Source organism: Nomascus leucogenys, chromosome 15 (genome assembly GCF_006542625.1).
Source record: "Nomascus leucogenys isolate Asia chromosome 15, Asia_NLE_v1, whole genome shotgun sequence".
Classification (NCBI taxonomy): Eukaryota; Metazoa; Chordata; class Mammalia; order Primates; family Hylobatidae; genus Nomascus; species Nomascus leucogenys.
In genome coordinates, this window is record NC_044395.1 from 68259058 (window position 1) to 68277431 (window position 18374).

An 18374-nucleotide genomic window follows, 5' to 3' on the forward strand; every position below is an offset into this window, starting at 1 on the left:
GTGACATGTGCCTGTAGTCACAGCTACTCATAAGGTTAAGGTGGGAGGATCTCTTGAGCCTAGGATATTGAGGCTACAGTGAGCTGTGATTGTGCTACTGCACTCCAGTCTGGGCAACAAAGCAAGACCTTGTCTCAGAATAAATAGAGAGAGAGAGAGATTGAGAGATGTGTGTTAGTTTCCAAATACATTGATATTTTTTAGATACCTTTTCATTATTTATTTCTAATTTATGTCCATTGTGGTAAGAAAATATACTTTGTATGATTGAAATTCTCAATTTAAATGAAACCTGTTTTATGATTCAAATATAGTCTGTCCTGTATAGTGTTCTTGGTGCACCTAAAAGAAGAATGTATATTCTATTACTGTTTGGTAAACGGCTCTTTATAAAATGCCATTAGTTAGGCCAAGTGAGCTGATAGTGTTATTTAGGTATTCAAATCTCTGACTATAATTAGGGATGTGTCTGTATATTTATCCTCACAGTTCTATTAGTTTTTGCTTCATGTATTTTGAGAGTGTGCTGTGAGGTGCATAAACATTTAGAATTTTTATACATTTTTAAAGAGTTGAGGCCTTTATCATAATGTAATAGTTCTATTTGTCCCTGGTAATATTTATTGCTTTGACATATAATTTGTCTGATATTAATTTAGCCACTCCGGATATATTTTTATTAGTGTTAGTATGGCATTTATTTTTATTAGTGTTAGTTATTTTTATTAGTTAATTCTTTTACTTTTTATCTATTTATATCTGTACATTTAAGGTAGATTTCTTGAAGGTAGCATATAATTGGGTCTTGCCATTTATTTAATCAGGCAATTGTTGCCTTTATTTAGAGGTTCAGACCATTCACATTTAATGTCATTATTGTAGTTTAGTTTAAATTTACTACCTTACCATCTGATTTCTATTTCTATCAAAATTTGTCTCTCTAATCTTTTTCTCTTTTCCTTTCTCTGCCTTTTTTGGATTAACTGAATATTTTTAATCGTTGATTTCATCTCCTTTTTTGGTTTATTAGCTATAACTCCTTGTTTTATTTTAGCCAATTCTTTCAGGTTTAGAGTATATATCTTTAACTTATACTGGCTAACTTGAAGTGATATTATGCCATTTATACTATGTATAGTATAAGAACCTTACAACAGTTTCAACAATTCTAGCTGGGGCTATTTGGGTTAATAAAATAAACATTTATGCATCTCAATATCGATTTTTCAACCCCGGAGAGGACTGTAAGTGGTCCTGTTTGGATTACGTGCACATCCCTAAACAAACAACAGTGGACAGGGCATGATGCTTTGGTCAACCTGAATTCCTGCAGCAGCCCTTTCAGACATTCATGAAGGTGGGAAGGAGTTCACCAAACAACCTAAGAAAAGGAATGCAAAAGTGCACGGATTAGACAAAAACTGCAGTGATCAAAGGCCACTACAACCATACAGATCACAGAAAGAGTTTATGGATCAACAGATAGAGAATTAACATCAGCTTGCTATAAATTCCCAATATATCTTTCTAACAATACCAAACTTAGCCACACAAAGCAGGGGTAAATGAAGCTTTCTTTGTATGGTGTTTTTCTTCCCCTTGTGCTTTCCAGGGTACCCAGCTGTCAGTAACACTTCTTCACATCTGATACCTGTCAAGCTTTAAAAAAAAAAAAAAAAGCCAAATACTCTGCCACCCCTCTATATTTGACTTTTATTATCATTCCAGAAAACTTTTAGTAAGAATCTAAGCATTTCTGTGTAAATTAGAGTTCTTCAACCTTAGCGCTATTGACCTTTTGGACTAGATAATTTTTTGTATTGAGTGGCTTCCCTATGCATCATAGGATGTTTTGCAGCATCCCTGAGCTCTACCCACTGGATATCAGTAACACACCCTCCTCCACAGTTGTGACAAGCAAAAATTCCTCCAGATAGTGTCAAATGACTTATTGGGGAGCAAAATTACTCCTGGTTGAGAACCACTGATTTAAGGGAATGTTTACAAACATCAAGATCTGCGGCTTCTTGACCTCAAATCAGCATCAGCTAATAGGGAGGAAGCAGAATTAACATCAGATGGCAATGAACTCTTGCTCCATATCCCAGGAAGCCCATATCTCCTCGAAACATAGTGTCTGTTGTTTACCACTGAAGATTTAGCTCCCAGCCTCTGGAAAAAGACAATGCTCAAATACCACAACCACAACAAATGCTAAAAGAATAGGTGAATGGATGAATAAATTAATGGATGGATGAATGAGTGAAAATTTAAAAATCTGGATGATTATTCACTCTGTTGCTCTTAGGAAATGAATGACATAGGCTAGTATATGTATGAGAAAATGGGATATTTTACTATTTTACTTGAAAATTTCTATATTGGAATTTTGTCATTTTAATTTTATAGTTTAGAAAATGTTAAAGGATTTATTTTACAAGCACTTGAAAATAAAATCAAGCATTTTCTCCTTGAGAACTTTTTAAAAAAATTTGCTTGTTTTCATTAGAAGAGTCAACTAATATTTATTGAGCATCTTTTATTGTTGAACTAGGGGCTGTTCTAGGCAGCTGGGATGCAACAAGACAGAGAAAGTTTCTGTTCTTACAGAGCTTACATTCCGTTTTTTGATACAAAATATTATAGATATATATGGGGTACATATGAATATTTATTACATGCATAGAATGTGTATTCATCAAGTCAGAGTTTTTGGAGGATCCATTACCTTGAGTATTTATCATTCCTATGTGTTGGCAACATTTCAAGTCCTCTCTTCTAGCTACTTTGCGATATAAAATATATTGTTGCTACTATAGTCACCCTACTCTGCTATCGAATATTGGAGCCTATTCTTCTATCAAACTGTATGTTTATATTTACTAACCAACTTCCCTATATCCCACCTGCCACCCACATACCCTTCTTACCCTCTGGTATCTGCTATTCTAGTCTCTATCTCCATGAGATTAACTTGTTTAGCTCCCATATATGAGTGAGAACATGTATCTGTCTTTCTGTGCCTGACTTATTTCACTTAACATAATGACCTCCATTTCCATTCATGTTGCTGTGAATGACACAATTTCATTCTTTTTTATGGCTGAATAATGTTCAATTGCATATATATATATACCACATTTTCTTTATTAATTTGTCCGTCGATGGACACTTAGATTGATTCCATATCCTTGCTGTTAAGAATACCCCTGAAGTAAACATGCAAGTGCAGGTATCCCTCTGATACACGGATTTCTTTTCCTTTGGTTAAATACCTGGTAGTGGTATTGCTGGATCATATGCTAGTTCTATTTTTAGTTTTTGGAGAAGTCTCCATATTGTTTTCCATAGTGGTTGTACTAATTTACATTCACACCAGTAGTATATAAGAATTCCCTTTTCTCCATATTGTTGCTAGCATGTTATTTTTTGTCTTTTTAATAATAGTCATTCTAACTGGGATAAGATGGTATCTCAATGTGGTTTTAATTTGCATTTCCCTAATTACTAGTGATGCTGAGCATTTTTTCATAAATCTGTTGGCCATTTGTATGTATCTCTTTTCTTAATAAATATCTATTCATGTCTTTTGCCCACTTTGAATTATATCATTTGGGTTTTTTGAAATTTTTGAGTTGTTTGAATTCCTTTTATATCCTGCATATTAGTCCCTCATAGGATGACTAGTTTGCAAGTATTTTCTCATTCAACACATTGTCTCCTCAGTCTGTTGATTGTTTCCTTTGCTGTTCATGAGCTTTTAAATTTAATAAATTTAATATAATCCCATTTGTTTATTTTTTGTTTTATTGTCTGCTCTTCAGGCAGGCCTTAGCTACGAAATATTTGCCCAGAATGATGTCTTGAAATGTTTTCTCCATTTTTTTAGTAGTTTTACAGTCTCAGGTCTTATGTTTAAGTCTATAATTTATCTTTTGTTTATTTTTGTACATGGGAAGCCATAGGTATCCAGTTTCATTTTTCTGTATGTGGATCTCCAATTTTCCCAGCACCATTTATTGAAGAATGTATTCTTTCTCCTTGGTGCCTTCATCAAAAATCAGTTGGCTGCAAATACATGGATTCATTTCTGTACTCCCTATCCTGTTCCATTTGTCTATATGGCTGTTTTTATACCAATACTATGCTGTTTGGGTTACTGTAGCCTTTTGGTACATTTTGAAGTAAGGTAGTGTGATGCCTCCAGCATTGTCATTTTTGTTCAGAATTGCTTTGGCTATTCAGGCTCTCTTTTGGTGTTATACACATTGTAGGATTGTTTTATTAATTCTGTGAAAAAATACATTGGTTTTTTGATAGAGATTGCATTAAGTCTGTAGTTGCTTTAGGTAGTATGATTTTGTTTTTTTGTTTGCTTGTTTGAGACGGAGTTTCGCTCTGTTGCCCAGGCTGGAGTGCGACAGCATAATCTCTGCTCGCTGCAACCTCCACTTCCCGGGTTCAAGCAATTCTCCTGCCTCAGTCTCCTGAGTAGCTGGGATTACAAGCATGCGCCACCATGCCTGGCTAATTTTGTATTTTTAGTAGAGATGGGGTTTCTCTATGTTGGTCAGGCTGGTCTCGAACTCCTGACCTCAGGTGATCCACTCGCCTTGGCCTCCCAAAGTGCTGGGATTACAGGTGTGAGCCACCATGCCCGGCCAGTAGTATGGTCATTTTAACATTATTAATTCTTCTGATCCATGAGCATGGGATGTCTTTCCATTTGTTTTGTCCTCTTCAATTTCTTAATTAGTGTTTTGTAGTTTTTCTTATAGAGATCTTTCAACGCCTTAGTTAAATTTGTTCTTAGGTATTTTTTGTAGCTATTGTAAATTGGATTACCTTCTTGATTTCTTTCTTGGCTAGTTCATTATCTGTATATAGAAATGCTTCTGATTTTTGTATGTTGATTTGCATTCTGAAACTTTACTAAATTTATCAAATCTAAGAGTTTTTTGGTGGAGTCTAGGTTTTTCTGTAAGATCATATCATCAGCAAAGAAACGGTTGACTTCCTCTTTTCCAATTTGGATGCCTTTTATTTTATTATTTCATTTTTTAAATTTGTTTTCCTTAGAGATCCTTGTTCTGAATGATGCCTTTTATTTCTTTGTCTTGCATGATTGCTCTGGCTAAGACTTCCAGTACTATGTTGAATAGGATTGGTGAAAGTGGGCATTCGTGTTGAGTTACAGATCTGAAAGGAAAGGCTTTCATCTTTTCAGTAGTAGTGTTCATACTAACATTCAGTATGATGTTATCTGTGAGTTTGTCATAGATGACCTTTATTATTTTGAGGCATGTTCCTTCTAAACTGGGTTTATTGAGAGTTTTTATCATGAAGGGATGGTGTATTTTATCAGATGCTTTTTCTGCATCTATTGAGATGATCATATGATTTTTGTCCTTGATTTTGTTTATGTGGTGTATCACATTTATTGATTTGCATATGTTGAACCATCCGTGCATCCTTGGTATAAATCCCATTTGGTCATGTTATATTATCTTTTTGATGTGTGTTGGATTTGACTTGCTAGTAGTTTGTTGAGGATTTATGTAGTTTTCTTTTTTGTTGTGTCCTTGTCAGGTTTTGTCACTGGGATAATGTTGGTCTCATATAATGACTTGAGGAGAATTCTTTCCACTTTCATTTTTTGAAATAGTTTTAGGAGGATTTGTATTAGTTCTGCTTTATATGTTTGGTAAATTTCAGCTGTTAATCCTTCCAGTAGTTGGGTTTTCTTTGTTGGGAGACTTTGTATTACTGATTCAATCTTGCTACTCATTATTGGTCTGTTTAGGTTTTCTATTTTTTCCTTATTCAATCTTGGTAGCTTGTATATTTCCAGAAATTTATCCATTTCCCCTAGGTTTTCTGGTTTGTTAGTGTACAGTTATTCATAATTGTGTGTGATGATCTTTGTATTCCTGTTGTATCAGTTGTAATATCTCCCTTTTCATTTATTGTTTTGTCTTCTGTCTTGGTTAGTCTAGCTAGTGGTTTATCAATTTTGTTTATCCTTTTTTTTGAAGAATAAACTTTTCATTTCATTTATTCTGTGTATTTTTTAGTCTATCTCATTTAGTTCAGCTCTTTATTATTTCTTTTCTTCTAATTTTGACTTTGGTTTATTCTTGCTTTTGTGGTTCCTTGAGATGCATCATTGGGTTGTTTGAAATCTTTCTACTTTTTTAATGTAGGCATTTATTGCCTACGTCAAACTTCCTCTTAACACTGCTTTCGCTCTATCCCATTGGTTTTGGCACATGTCTTATTTACATTTGTTTCAAGAAATGTTTTGCTTTTCATCTTAATTTCTTCATTGACCCAGTGGTCATTCAGGAGCATGTTTTTTTAATTTCCATGTATCTGTAGGTCCCAGAGTTCCTCCTAGTATTGATTTATTGTTTTATTCCATTGTAATCTGAAGATACTTGATATGATTTTGATTTTTTAAAATGTGTTGATAATTGTTTTGTGACCTAACATACGCTGTATCCTGGAGAATGTTTCATGTGCTTAGAAGAATGTATATTTTACAGTTGTTGAATAAAATGTTCTGTAAGTGTGTGTTAGTTCCACTTGGTCTAAAGTGTAGTTTAAATCCAGTTTTTTGTTGTCATTGATTTTCTGTCTAGATGATTTGACTAATGCTGAGAATGAGGTGTTGAATTTCCCCAATATTATTTTATGGGAGTCTATCTCTGTCTTTAGCTGTAGTTATATTTGCTTTATGAATCTGGGCACTCCAGGGTTGGATGCATAAGTATTCAGAATTGTTGTATCCTCTTGCTGGATTGATCCCTTTATCATTATATAATGACCTTCTTTGTCTTTGTCATTTTTACTGTTTTTGACCTAAAGTCTGTTTGATCTGTTATAACTACTTCTGCTCACTTGGGGTTTCTGTTTGAGTGGAATTTTTTTCCATCCCTTTACTTTGGGTATATATGTATCTTGACAGGTAAAGTGTATTTCTTGTAGGCAGCATATAGTTGGATAATGTTTTCTTTTTTATTCAGCCGGTCTATATATTTTAAGCAGATAATTTAATCTATTTCCATTCAATATCTCTTTTTTTTTTCTTTTTGAGACAGAGTTTTACTCTTGTCACCCAGGCTGGAATGCAATGGCACAGTCTCAGCTCACTGCAACCTCTGCCTCCCAGGTTCAAGCAATTCTCCTGCCTCAGCCTCCCAAGTAGCTGGGATTACAGGCACCCGGCACCACACCTGGCTAATGTTTGTATTTTTAGGAAAGACGGGGTTTCACCATGTTGGCCAGGCTGGTCTCGAACTCCTGACCTCAGGTGATTCACCTGCCTTGGCCTCCCAAAGTGCTGGAATTGCAGGTGTAAGCCACCACGCCTGGCCTCAAGATTGCTTTTAATATGCAAGGCTTTGTTCCTGTCATGTTCTTAATTGTTTTCTGGTTGTTTTGTATGTTCTTTGTTCCTCTCTTTTTTTCTAATTGTTTGTCATTTGGGTTTGGTGATTTTCTGTAGCTGTAGCATTTGAATTCTTTCTCTTCCTCATTTGTGTGTTTAATTTACCAGTGAGTTTTATACTTTGATGTGTTTTCATGATAGTAAATGTTATCTTTTTTATTCCAGGTTTAAGACTTCTGTGGACATTTCTTCTAGGACCAGTCTAGTGGTGATAAATTCCGTCAGCATTTTCTTCTCTAGGAAGGACTTTTTTTGTGAAGGATAATTTTGCTAGATAGTATACTTAAGCGGCTTTTTTATTTTCTTTCAGCACTTTGAATATGTCTCTCTTGCCCTGTATTGTTTCTGCTGAGAAATACTTTGTTAGCCTGATGGTGTTTCCTTTATAGGTGACTAGACACTTTTGTCTTGCTGTTGTTGGAATCCCCTCTTTATCTTTGACTTTAAATAGTTTGACTGTAATATGCTGTGGAGAAGACCTTCTTGCTTTGTATTTCTGTGGGGTTCTCTGAGCCTCCTATATAAGTCTTTTTCTAGATTGGGGAAGTTTTCATCTATTATTTCATTAAATAGATTTTCTAACCCTTTCATTCTCTCTTTGCCCTTGGGGACACTGATAATTGGAATACTGGGTCACTTTATGTTGTCCCATATGTCAAAAAGCCTTTCTCATTCTTTTTTATTCTTTTTATTTATTTTTGTCTGACTGGATTATTTCAAAAGATTTTAAGTTCTGAGATTCTTTCTTCTGTTTAATCTATTGTTGGAAGTTTGACTGTATTTTGTATTTTATTCAATGAATTCTTCAGTTCTAGAATTTCTGTTTGGTTCTTTTAAAAAATGTGTATCTCTTTGATGAATTCTTTTCCAATTTTCTGTATTGTTTTTCAAAATTATCTTGCTTGCTGAGCTTCTTTGAAATCAGTAATTTCAATTATTTACCCATGATTTCATTGATTTTTTTATTGGTATCTGTTGCTGTAGAATTATTGTGTTCCTTTGAAGGTGTCATATTTCCTTGCTTTTTCATGTTTCCTGTGTCCTTATGTTAATATCTGCACATCTGATGTAACAATCACTTCTTCCAACTTTTTTAAATTTGCTTTTGTAGAGAGTACTCTTCTCTGAAGATTATCTATGATGTTGGTTGAGTAGGGCATTTTGGCTTTGATTTTGGATGCAAGCAATAGCATAGTCTCTGTATGATCTCCTTGGCTATAAATAGTGTCAGTGGTATCTGTGATTTCCTTGATAGCTTAGGGTGTGGTTATTAGTGGAGGCTGTGGTAAAGTTTTCTGGGAACTAGGTTATTAGGTAGGCCAGTTTTCTGACCCCAGTGGTGTAGCAGTGGTCTGAAGATGCCTGTCTTTGAGCCCCAGAGTGATGTATGCTGGCTCTGGTATTAGTGGGTCCAAGTGGGCCAATTATTGGGCTTCCAGGTGGCTTGCTGAAATGCTAGTAGTGGCATCAGTGGGCCTGGCATGCGGACTGGTTCTCTTGCCCTTGGTCAGCAGGCTTGATGTGGGCAATGGCAATAGCAGCGATTGGGCCACTCACTGAAATCCAAGTTGGTCTGAGCTGTAATGGGTTGAATGGGCCAGTCTTATGGTGCTTGCAAGTGGGTGCCAATTGTGGTGGCATCAGGGGGTTGAGTTGCCTGCACCCCAGACCCTGGGAAGAGTGCATATGTACCAACAGTGGTGGACTAGGCTGGGTGATTTCCAAGCCCCTGGATGGCATGCTCAAGTACTGAGGAGACAGGACCAGGTTGGCAGAATTGAGACTTGTCCTCAGGTCCCCTGGTAATATGTTCAGGCATGGCTATGATAGGTAGGAACAGGGTGGTCCCCAGGCAGTCAGCAGAATGCTCAGATGAGGTCAGTGGTGGCTTCAGTTCAGGGCTGCCACTGGGGAGGGCACAGACACTCTCATTGGGAGCAGCATAGGTAGGTAATTGTGCAGCATGTGATTTGCTCATGCCTCAGTCCCCCAGCAGCTGGTAGCACTAGTAACAGTGGGATTTATCCTTAGGGTACATGAAAGTATCAGGCCTCATCTCCTCCCTGGCCTGGTGGTAGCATCAGTAGCATCAAAACCAGGGCAAGACATAGTCCTTTAGGGGCTCAGCTTTCAGAATGTCACTGTGCTGCTCAGGGCTTACGGGCCTGTGGGTCACAGCACGAGCTCCCTCTCTGAAGCAATACCACTGTGCATTTTCTAGGCAGCTCTCTGTGTTAGTCTCGAGGCCTGTGAGGATTGAGGGGCTCTCCTGTGAGTAGGATAGTATGTGGTGGGAATGTGGACCCTGAGAGGTCTCTCACTTACTCTTTCCCTGTGTTAGGGAGCTTCTCCCAGCTCCCAGCCAAACCCCCCGAGCAGGCTACATTGCTTCCTTTTCCTTTGTTACTTTTGGTGCTTCCTGTCACTTTTTTGTGGAATTCCAGTGTTCTCTCTTAGATGATCTATTCAAAGTGTGAATATCTACTTGCTATTTTGGTTCTTATCCATGGTAGAGGCACATAGCTGCCTGTTGTTTGTTCCTTTTTTTTTTTTTTTTTTTTTTTTAAAGAGACAGCATCTTGCTAGATTGCCTAAGCTGTCCTTGTACTCCTGGGCCCAAGTGATCCTCCTGCCTTAGCCTCCAGAGTAGCTAGGATTGTAGGCATGTGCCACTGCACCCAGCTAATTTGCTATTTTGTAAAGTACAAATGTGGACTTTTGCCTGATTTACATTCTGAATATACCATCAAGTCTGAGGTTTGATTTTTTTTCTCTTTTAACTTATGAACAAATAGCCACATTGTATAAATATTTTTGAATGGGCTTATGTCAGAGGAAAACAAACAAACCGACATACCTAGCATGGAAGTAATCTGACACATCACATTTAATTATGTGCCGCAGCCTTGAGGGCAGAGATTAGACGGCATGCATTTTCACATCCTGAACCTTACAAAGTGTGTGCACAGTGTGGGGCCTCAGGAAATGTATGTTGAAAGAATTGATTATGAAGCTTCATAGGCATAGTTTTGGTTAATTCTATATTTACTTTGCCAAACCAAGATTTTCTGAGAAGAATGAGGGGAGAGGAGAGAGCTAGGTGCTGTGAAAAGCCTTTTAAAGGAAGAACAGAAGTTGAATAGCAAAGTGGGCCAGGGAGTCAGGAAACAAAAGGGTGATGTGTGGGGACAGCTGTGGTCTCTCTTTCCTTTCTGCCACCAGCAGGAGGCTGGGTCAATCCTTCCCTCTTCAGTAAGGGCAGACACTGCTCCTGCAATAGGGAACCCGGCACCGCAGAGCAAGCAGAGTTTGCTGTGTGTAAAACCTCCAGTCCTGTAGAATTCTAGTCCCCAAGCCCCCATATCTCCCAAAAGAGGAAGGCCCATTCACCTGCGTCTCTTGAGATCAGGGCTCCAGGAACCAGGAGAGCCTAGCTTGCAAGGAGAGGTCATTTATTTACACTGGGCGAGCAATGCACGATGCAAGAAGGCACAGAGTAACCCGTCTGCTTAGTGACCAAATAGATCCCTTTTCCTCATCCTCCTGTGGAAGCAATCAAGAAAGGGAGGTTGGGCGAGGTGACCTTCCAGAGCTGAATCTGTGCTTCTAAAAATAGAAGCATCCTTGGAGAACTGAGAAGGGGAGGGAAAGCTGTGGACATTGAGGGCAAGAACCTGAATCCCCAGAGCATTGTCAGTAGGAAACTGTATTAATTAGACACAGGCACCTCAGCTCAATAACCTCAGGTGTCTCTCAGAAATTGAAACGAGATGACATGGCTTTTTTTCCCTCCTTTCTGGTTATACTCTCCCTGAGCTACAAAGGAGAAAGAGAATTGTGTCTTCTGACCTATTTGAATGGCTGCACACTGCCTGAGATATCTTCCCCAGTGGAGGGAAATGGGGGTCTTTAGAGGCACGCCAACAAAAGGAAAGAGCTGCTGCAAAGTGGAATTGTGAGAGGCAGGCAGCAGGGCCACCTGGGAGTCTGGGTCTCTGTTCTCTCCCTGCATGGGGGCTGTGCAGGACTAGGCAAGTACTTGGGTGTGTCCGGGGCTCTGAATGTGTAGGCTTGCTGGTTGCCACTCTCAGGCTCACGCAGTGTCCTTATTTGGAGCGATGCGACAGGCTGTAAGTTTCCAGGGTCCAGTGGAGCTGTGTGCTGGTCTGCACAGACTGTGTGCAGCCAGGGTGTGTGCAGTGCTCTGTGGCATGGGGATCGCATGTGGGAGGTCGGGGGTATCAGGAGTATACACGAATATGGTGGCAAGTTTGAGGGGGCTATGTAGGAGAGTGTGTGGAGTGGTATGGAAACCTGTTGAGAGGCTTCATGATGCTGCATAGGGCTGTGTGCAGAGCTCCCCTGGGCCGTGAGTGGGGCACCACAGTACTGCAGGGCACCTCTTTGTGTAGCTTTGACCTGGAGGCTCTGTGTGCATTGTAGTAGTGATATGAGTGGAGCCACATGGGGGAGTCTGTGGAGGATTGTTAAGGCTGTGAGACTTCTGCGCTGGAGGATGTGTTCGGGGCTACCTGGATACATGAGTCTGTACAGGGCTGCCGGTGACTGGATATATGGTGGCAGAGGCCTGAACAGGCTTACAGCTTTGCCAGCCAAAGATAGACTACGCCTCCTTAGGGGGAGGTGCTCCCAAAGTGCAGGGATTTATTATTCCCCCTGTGACTGACATGAACGGAAGACATACCAGGGATTCACAAGCTGAGCAAAAGGGGCAGTGTGTTCCCTTTCAGTGCGGCTTGAAGCTGAGCCTCTTGCACGCCAGGCTGGAGACACTTTCTAATATTTTAGTTTGTGCTTTCTCAACAGGACAACGTGGATCTGGGAGAGCTGATGTTTTCCCTGTGCTATCTTCCAACGGCTGGCAGGCTGACCATTACCATTATAAAAGCAAGGAATTTAAAGGCAATGGACATAACAGGAGCATCAGGTGGGGCATTTTCCAATTCAGACTTCCTCATGCACTTCTACTGTAGTAAGTACCTTATGAAGTTTTAGTATGGTAATGAAGCACATTGACTCTGGAACCAGACTGCCTAGGCTTAGTCCTAGCCCTAACACCTGTGTGACCTTGGGCAAGTCATTTTACCTCTCTGAGCTTTGGATTCCCATCGGTAAGATGAGAGTAATTATAGTGTCTGGCTTACTGGGCTGTTGTAAAACTGCATTAATAAATATAAAGCCATGAGAACAGTGCTAGCATATATTAATTGCTACATATTGTTAATTATTGTTATTATTACATTTAGCCTTCTGTATCCACCAGTTCCACATCTGTAGATTCAACCAACGATGGATTCAAAATACTCAGGAAAAAAAATAATACAACAATAAAAATAATACAGTTTTTTTAAACAATACAGTATAACAACTATTTACACAGTGGATTAGGTATTGTAAGCAATCTAGAGATGATTTAAAGTATATGGGAGAATGTGCATAGGTTATATGCAAATATGATGCCGTTTTATATAAGGGACTTGAGCATCCTTGGATTTTCCTATCTGTGAAGAGTCCTGAAACCAATTCCTTGTGGATAACAAGGGACAATTGTACTCTCTTGGGTCTCCCTCACCATAATTGTGAATTGGACCTACCATTTACACACATTGATAAAGCTTATCTAATTGGGTCTTTCCTCAAATATCATCATCCCAGGCCCATTGAAGACTGAGAACAATCCTATTTCCTTATTAAAGTTAACTATGAATTTTAGTTTTTCCAGTAAACCAAGCATTAAATTCTGAACCCTAACAAGAAAAAAAAAATGCCTCTATATGCATTGCTAACTGTACAAATTCACAAGCAACCTCTGCAGGTGTTTCCCAAATGTGGTCACAAAACACCCAGTACACCCTGGCTTACATCCTCTGAAATCAAAGAACATCAGATGCAATATATTCTGCATCCTATACCCCAGTGGTTTTTTTTTTTTTTAAGCAGAAAAAAAAAAAAAGCTGTGGTCCCTCTGGTCATTTAAGTCCCTACTGGACTGCATATGGGAGTCACAGCAATGCATGGTTATGCAGGTGAAAATAGAACAAGGACTTCCCAATGAACAGAAGAAGAGTGAGATAGCTGTTAGAACCAGAAGAGCCCTATCTGGGGCAGAGGCCAGCCTTGCCACCTGTCACCCCATCACAGTGTTGCACCACAAGGAAGCCTGTGGCCTTTCTCTCCCTGATATGCTGAGCTGCTTCTCCTTTTGCAACCCAAGGGCAGGCCACTCTAGGGGCTCAAGGTCTCTGTACTTAAGGAATTCCACTCCCAGATGTTCTCTCTGTCCTCTAGGAATTCAGAAATTCAGAGTCTAGGAATTCCCTTTCTTAAAGACCTGAAAAGATTCCCTGAGGTGGCTCAGAGTTGGGGGGGGCCTGTTTTCAGTCTTGCAAATGCCAGTGCATTTCTCTTGCTATCCTGGCCAGGCCAGTCTTGAGTTCTAGCTGGAATGTCTCCTAATTCCTTAACAGATGTTTTCAAACTATTTTTAAATTACACACATTTTCAGGAGACAGTATCCTGTGCTTTTTCTTGAATGAGTGACTTAATTATCCTAACTCTAGTTGCTCCCCGGATATCATATTAATGACAGTCCTCCAACTCCAGTCCACAGGCAGGTAAAGGAGTTCAAACACAGTCCGTGAAAACCCACAGTGATATAACTGCCCACCTAAATCTGTACGTATCCTCACAGTACCCCTGCTTCTCATGGTCTGTCCAGATCCCTACGTGAAAGTCTCGCTGATGTGTGATGGCAGACGACTGAAGAAGAGGAAAACATCCACCAAGAGGAACACCTTGAATCCTGTTTACAACGAAGCCATAGTCTTTGATGTCCCTCCCGAGAATATTGACCAAATCCACTTGTCCATAGCAGTCATGGACTATGACCGGTGAGATACCTGGAACTCTTTTCCAGTGCAAGTTCACTGTGCCCAGGGCTGGGAGGGCGGAGGGGGAGCAGCAGCCACAGATTCTTATCTGATGTCCCAGGCTGCAGGAAATGAGTGAACTAGCAGTGCATGGGAAGCACATTGACAGGAGTCACCTCTAAACCATGCTGTAGAGTCAGTCTACCAAAGTGTCTCTCAGCACTCCCATTCTTTTCTGCCCCTTTCTCATTTTTTTTCCTGTTCCTCCATCCTCCCCCAACCTCCACCTCTTCCCCTTTTCATGTTTGCCCAGCTCCTAGAATCTCAGCTTGGAGATCTGTGGCCCCACAGGTTTTATCTTCTGTCAGGCAGTCCTAACTGCCCTTCACTGGAAAGATTCCACTCAAAATGGCAGAATGATTACTTTAGCCAGACCATCAACATTTCTAAATACATAACTTCAATCTTTTTCCTTCTCACAAGTATTTAATAAAGATTGTTTCCTTCTACTTAAGTCTGAAAACAAACACAGAAATGTTCTCCTGAAAATGCTAGAATCAGTATGGATGACAAGGTACATTAAAATGTATAAGATGCTCGACTTTTTAATTAATACAGCACAGAAGAGATATTTATAGCCTGCATTGTAGCCAATTGTGTATTTAAAGGACAGATTTGAAAAACAGTCATTTTAATATGCAAAGGAAGTACCAACAGGGAATTATACATGTTAAACCAGTCATTAGACTAAAATGCAAAGTCTCTCTTTAATTGGAAACCTCCCACGTGGTCTGGGCACAATTATTAAAAAAATTATTCTGATTTCTAATATTATTTGTGACTAAGAATTTTCCCACATACCTCTGAAATATCAGGAAGGCAGCTTCAGTGACCTGAACACTCTTTCCAGCAGATGCCTGCGTGAAGCATGACAGTCTTCCAACCCAAGGAGCACGTGGGTTGGCTCAGCTGCCCATGAGTGTGACAGCCCATGCTGAGCAGTAGACCTTGTCCCATCTCCTGTGGGCAAGAAACAACACCAACAGTGTCAGGCCCCAGTAGGGGACATTGCCCACCAACTGTGGAAGCCTAGGCCAGCAATTTTTAAGCTATTGCCAAGTTTCCTGCATGGACAAATCTGATTATGTGAGCTCTGCCTTAATTTAATTCTCAGTAAACTCATGAATCTGGCCTGGAAAAATTCATGGCAGAATTCATGGGGCTTCTGCATGCATTTGATTTTAATGAGCAGAGACTCAAATATCCTTCACACGACCTCCCCACCCTCATCTCACCTTTATGCTCCATACACAGATAGGAAAAAAATCACTCATCTTTGCGGGAGGGAAAAAAAAAAGAGAAAGTATGTGAGTTTGGATCCCATAGAGTTAAAGAATTGGCCATATCAGTCCAGTTATACCAGGGACTTTTAAAAAAACTGCTAGGGAAAACAAAAATGGCTCAAGGCAGGGACCTACCTCGGGAAAGTTTCAGAAATATTAGCCTTGGCCGGGCATGGTATCTCACACCTGTAATCCCGGCACTTTGGGAGGCCGAGGTGGGTAGATCACTTGAGGTTAAGAGTTCGAGACCAGCCTGGCCAACATGGTGAAACCCCATCTCAACTAAAAATACAAAAATTGGCCAGGCATGGTGGCATGCACCTGTAATCCCAGCTACTTGGAAGCTGAGACAGGAAAATTGCTTGAACCCGGGAGCTGGAGGTTGCAGTGAGCCGAGATCATGCCACTACACTCCAGCCTGGGTGACAGAGTGAGACTCCATTTCAAAAAAAAAGAAATATTAGCCTCAAGGTCAAAGGAGCTATGTTTCTTCCTATAGTTGGGAAACTAAGTGGGCCAAAGAAGCTGAACTTAGAAGAAAGAAGGGACGAGTGTAAGACAATAACAGTATTCTCTAAAGAGAGGAAGCAGGAAGATCCATCAGCCTCCTTCACTTACCCTACTTTGTGGGCTCAAGACCCATGGCTGCCAGACACAAAACTGCTCCCTCACCCATGCTTGGCTGCCTCTTGTGGGAATTAGAGCAGCCATTATTGCAAGAAACTCTTTTCAGATGGCTCCCTCTTTATTACGTGGAGGCCAGCCTAGATCCAGAACGAGAGGTGGCATCCTTAGCACAAATCATGGGGTTCTTTGAACAAGGTTCTTGGAAACAAGTTGACCCATGTCAGTGTTAGGACAGCCAGGGTATATCTTAGATCCCAAGTCCTACTGGCCGTGAAGCTTAGCCTGTAGTTTTAAGTGAGGAAATGAAAAAAAAAAAAAAAAAAAAGAAACACCATGTCCCCAATTCCTTCATCAGTTTAATTGAGTAGCTATTGATCTTACATACCAAAATTTTAAGAAAAAACTATTGTGGGCCATTTTCACAGTGTAGGTCACAATGAGATCATCGGCGTGTGTCAAGTAGGCAACGAGGCTGAGAGGCTGGGCAGAGACCACTGGAGTGAAATGTTGTCATATCCTCGGAAGCCCATTGCACACTGGCATTCCCTGGTGGAGGTAAGATACTAATCCACATGCTCCACTTTGCATAAGAGTAAGTGCTTTACTGTTGAAATGCAGGAGCTGCCAAACATATGAGTGCACCAGGATCTATGGTATGGTCATAGACAGGTTTTCCTGGTTGCATTTCCTGGGGCTGTTGGGACTTGCATTCAATTTGAGGCTGAATCTGTGCTTCCCACCAGTCTGGTAGGTTTTGAATACTGATCAGAGATCATCCCTCATTTTGATTGTATTTTTAAAAGATCAAGATTCTCTGCTTCTGTGTTAAGGCTTTGGCTTGGTATTTGGAGGGCATCTGCAAGGTGTGGGTGAGTGTGGACTTTCAGGCCTTCATACAGTGACTTGAGACTGACTTTGGAAAAAACATAAGGCCTTGATTCTAAGACCAGCTCTGGCACCAACCTGTGATTCTGGGCAAGTTGGTTAGTATCAGGTTCAACTACATATAATAAAAACCAAAACAACCAATTATAAATTAAAAACAAATGAAATGAGAATTTATTTCTCTCTCTTATATACAAAAAGTCTAGAGGAAGGCAGTCTGGGGTATCTTAGCAGCTCCATGATCAACAAGAGACCTAGACTTCTGTCTTTCTGCCTCACTGTCCCTGTGTGGCTTTGTTCCTTGAAGTCCTCTCATTATACAATATTGCTGCTAAGTTCCAACCATTGCATATTTTCTAGACCACAAAAATGTGCAAAAGGGCAAGAGACAAAAGGGCACACATTCCCTTTTTGATTCTCTTTGAATTCTCATGCAAGACTGCTATTTACATTTAATTTAGTCACAAAACTTAGTCACATGGACATGTCAAGTTGCAGGGGATAGTTAGAAATGTAACCTTTTTGTTGGGTGTCAATGTGTCCAACTAAAATCCAGGGTTCTGTTTGCAGAGAAGAGGAAAGTGAAAACCTGGAGGCAACCGTCCATCATTCTGCCACTCACATCCTCATTCATTCACTCCCTCCCCCTTTACTTCTCATTCATTCTTCCCCCACTTGTCTTTGCTCATTGATTCACTCTCTTATTTATTCACTAACTTGTTCTCTCAAAAATAATTTGCACTCCCTAAGTAACATTTCCGAGGGTCAAATGCTATAATAGCTACAGAAAATACAGATGTGAATAAGAAACAGTCCTTTCCCTTGTAGAACTTACAGACTGTAAACAAAAGATGACATGTAAACTAATCTTTGAGAGGCACAAATATAAGCATTTCCATCCATATAAAGTGTTACAAAAGCGCAAAGGAGAGAGACGTTTATTGTGTTTAGAGGAGATTGTGAAGCATCTCTCCTTCATGCTCTCAGTAAGTAAAGAGAACTGAGCCCCCTGGAATTGGAAAGCCAGGAGGGCAGCAGCAGTTATTTACCAAGGATGCATGGGTTCCAGGCAGAGAGCTTTCCTCTGTTCTCCTGGTGCAGGCAGCTCTCTTCCATGCAAAGCCATCTGAGAGGCCAAGACTAGAGCCTCACCCAGTGTGGGCACCCCTGCCATTGATA

At 40.0% G+C, this 18374-nt stretch overlaps 2 protein-coding genes across 4 annotated transcripts in view; both read left to right on the plus strand.

The window, feature by feature from the left end:
- SYT9 (synaptotagmin 9) overlaps positions 1-18374 on the plus strand; it is a 220289-nt gene that overhangs the window by 154189 nt on the left and 47726 nt on the right. For 2 of the 3 annotated variants that reach the window (XR_004033610.1, XM_003254882.3), the window contains exons 4-6: positions 12278-12398; positions 14190-14361; positions 16736-16865. Coding sequence is in view for 2 of the 3 variants with exons in the window: in XM_003254882.3 (XP_003254930.3) it covers positions 12278-12398; positions 14190-14361; positions 16736-16865 (423 nt within the window). In the remaining variant the exon portion in view is untranslated. Of the gene's footprint in view, positions 1-12277; positions 12399-14189; positions 14362-16735; positions 16866-18374 lie in introns of those variants that run through there. The other variant, XM_030829060.1, reaches the window with a different exon arrangement.
- OLFML1 (olfactomedin like 1) overlaps positions 16639-18374 on the plus strand; it is a 96437-nt gene continuing 94701 nt past the window's right edge. The window contains exon 1 of the mRNA XM_030829061.1: positions 16639-16865. The gene's annotated coding sequence lies outside the window, so the exon portion shown is untranslated. The remainder of the gene's footprint in view (positions 16866-18374) is intronic.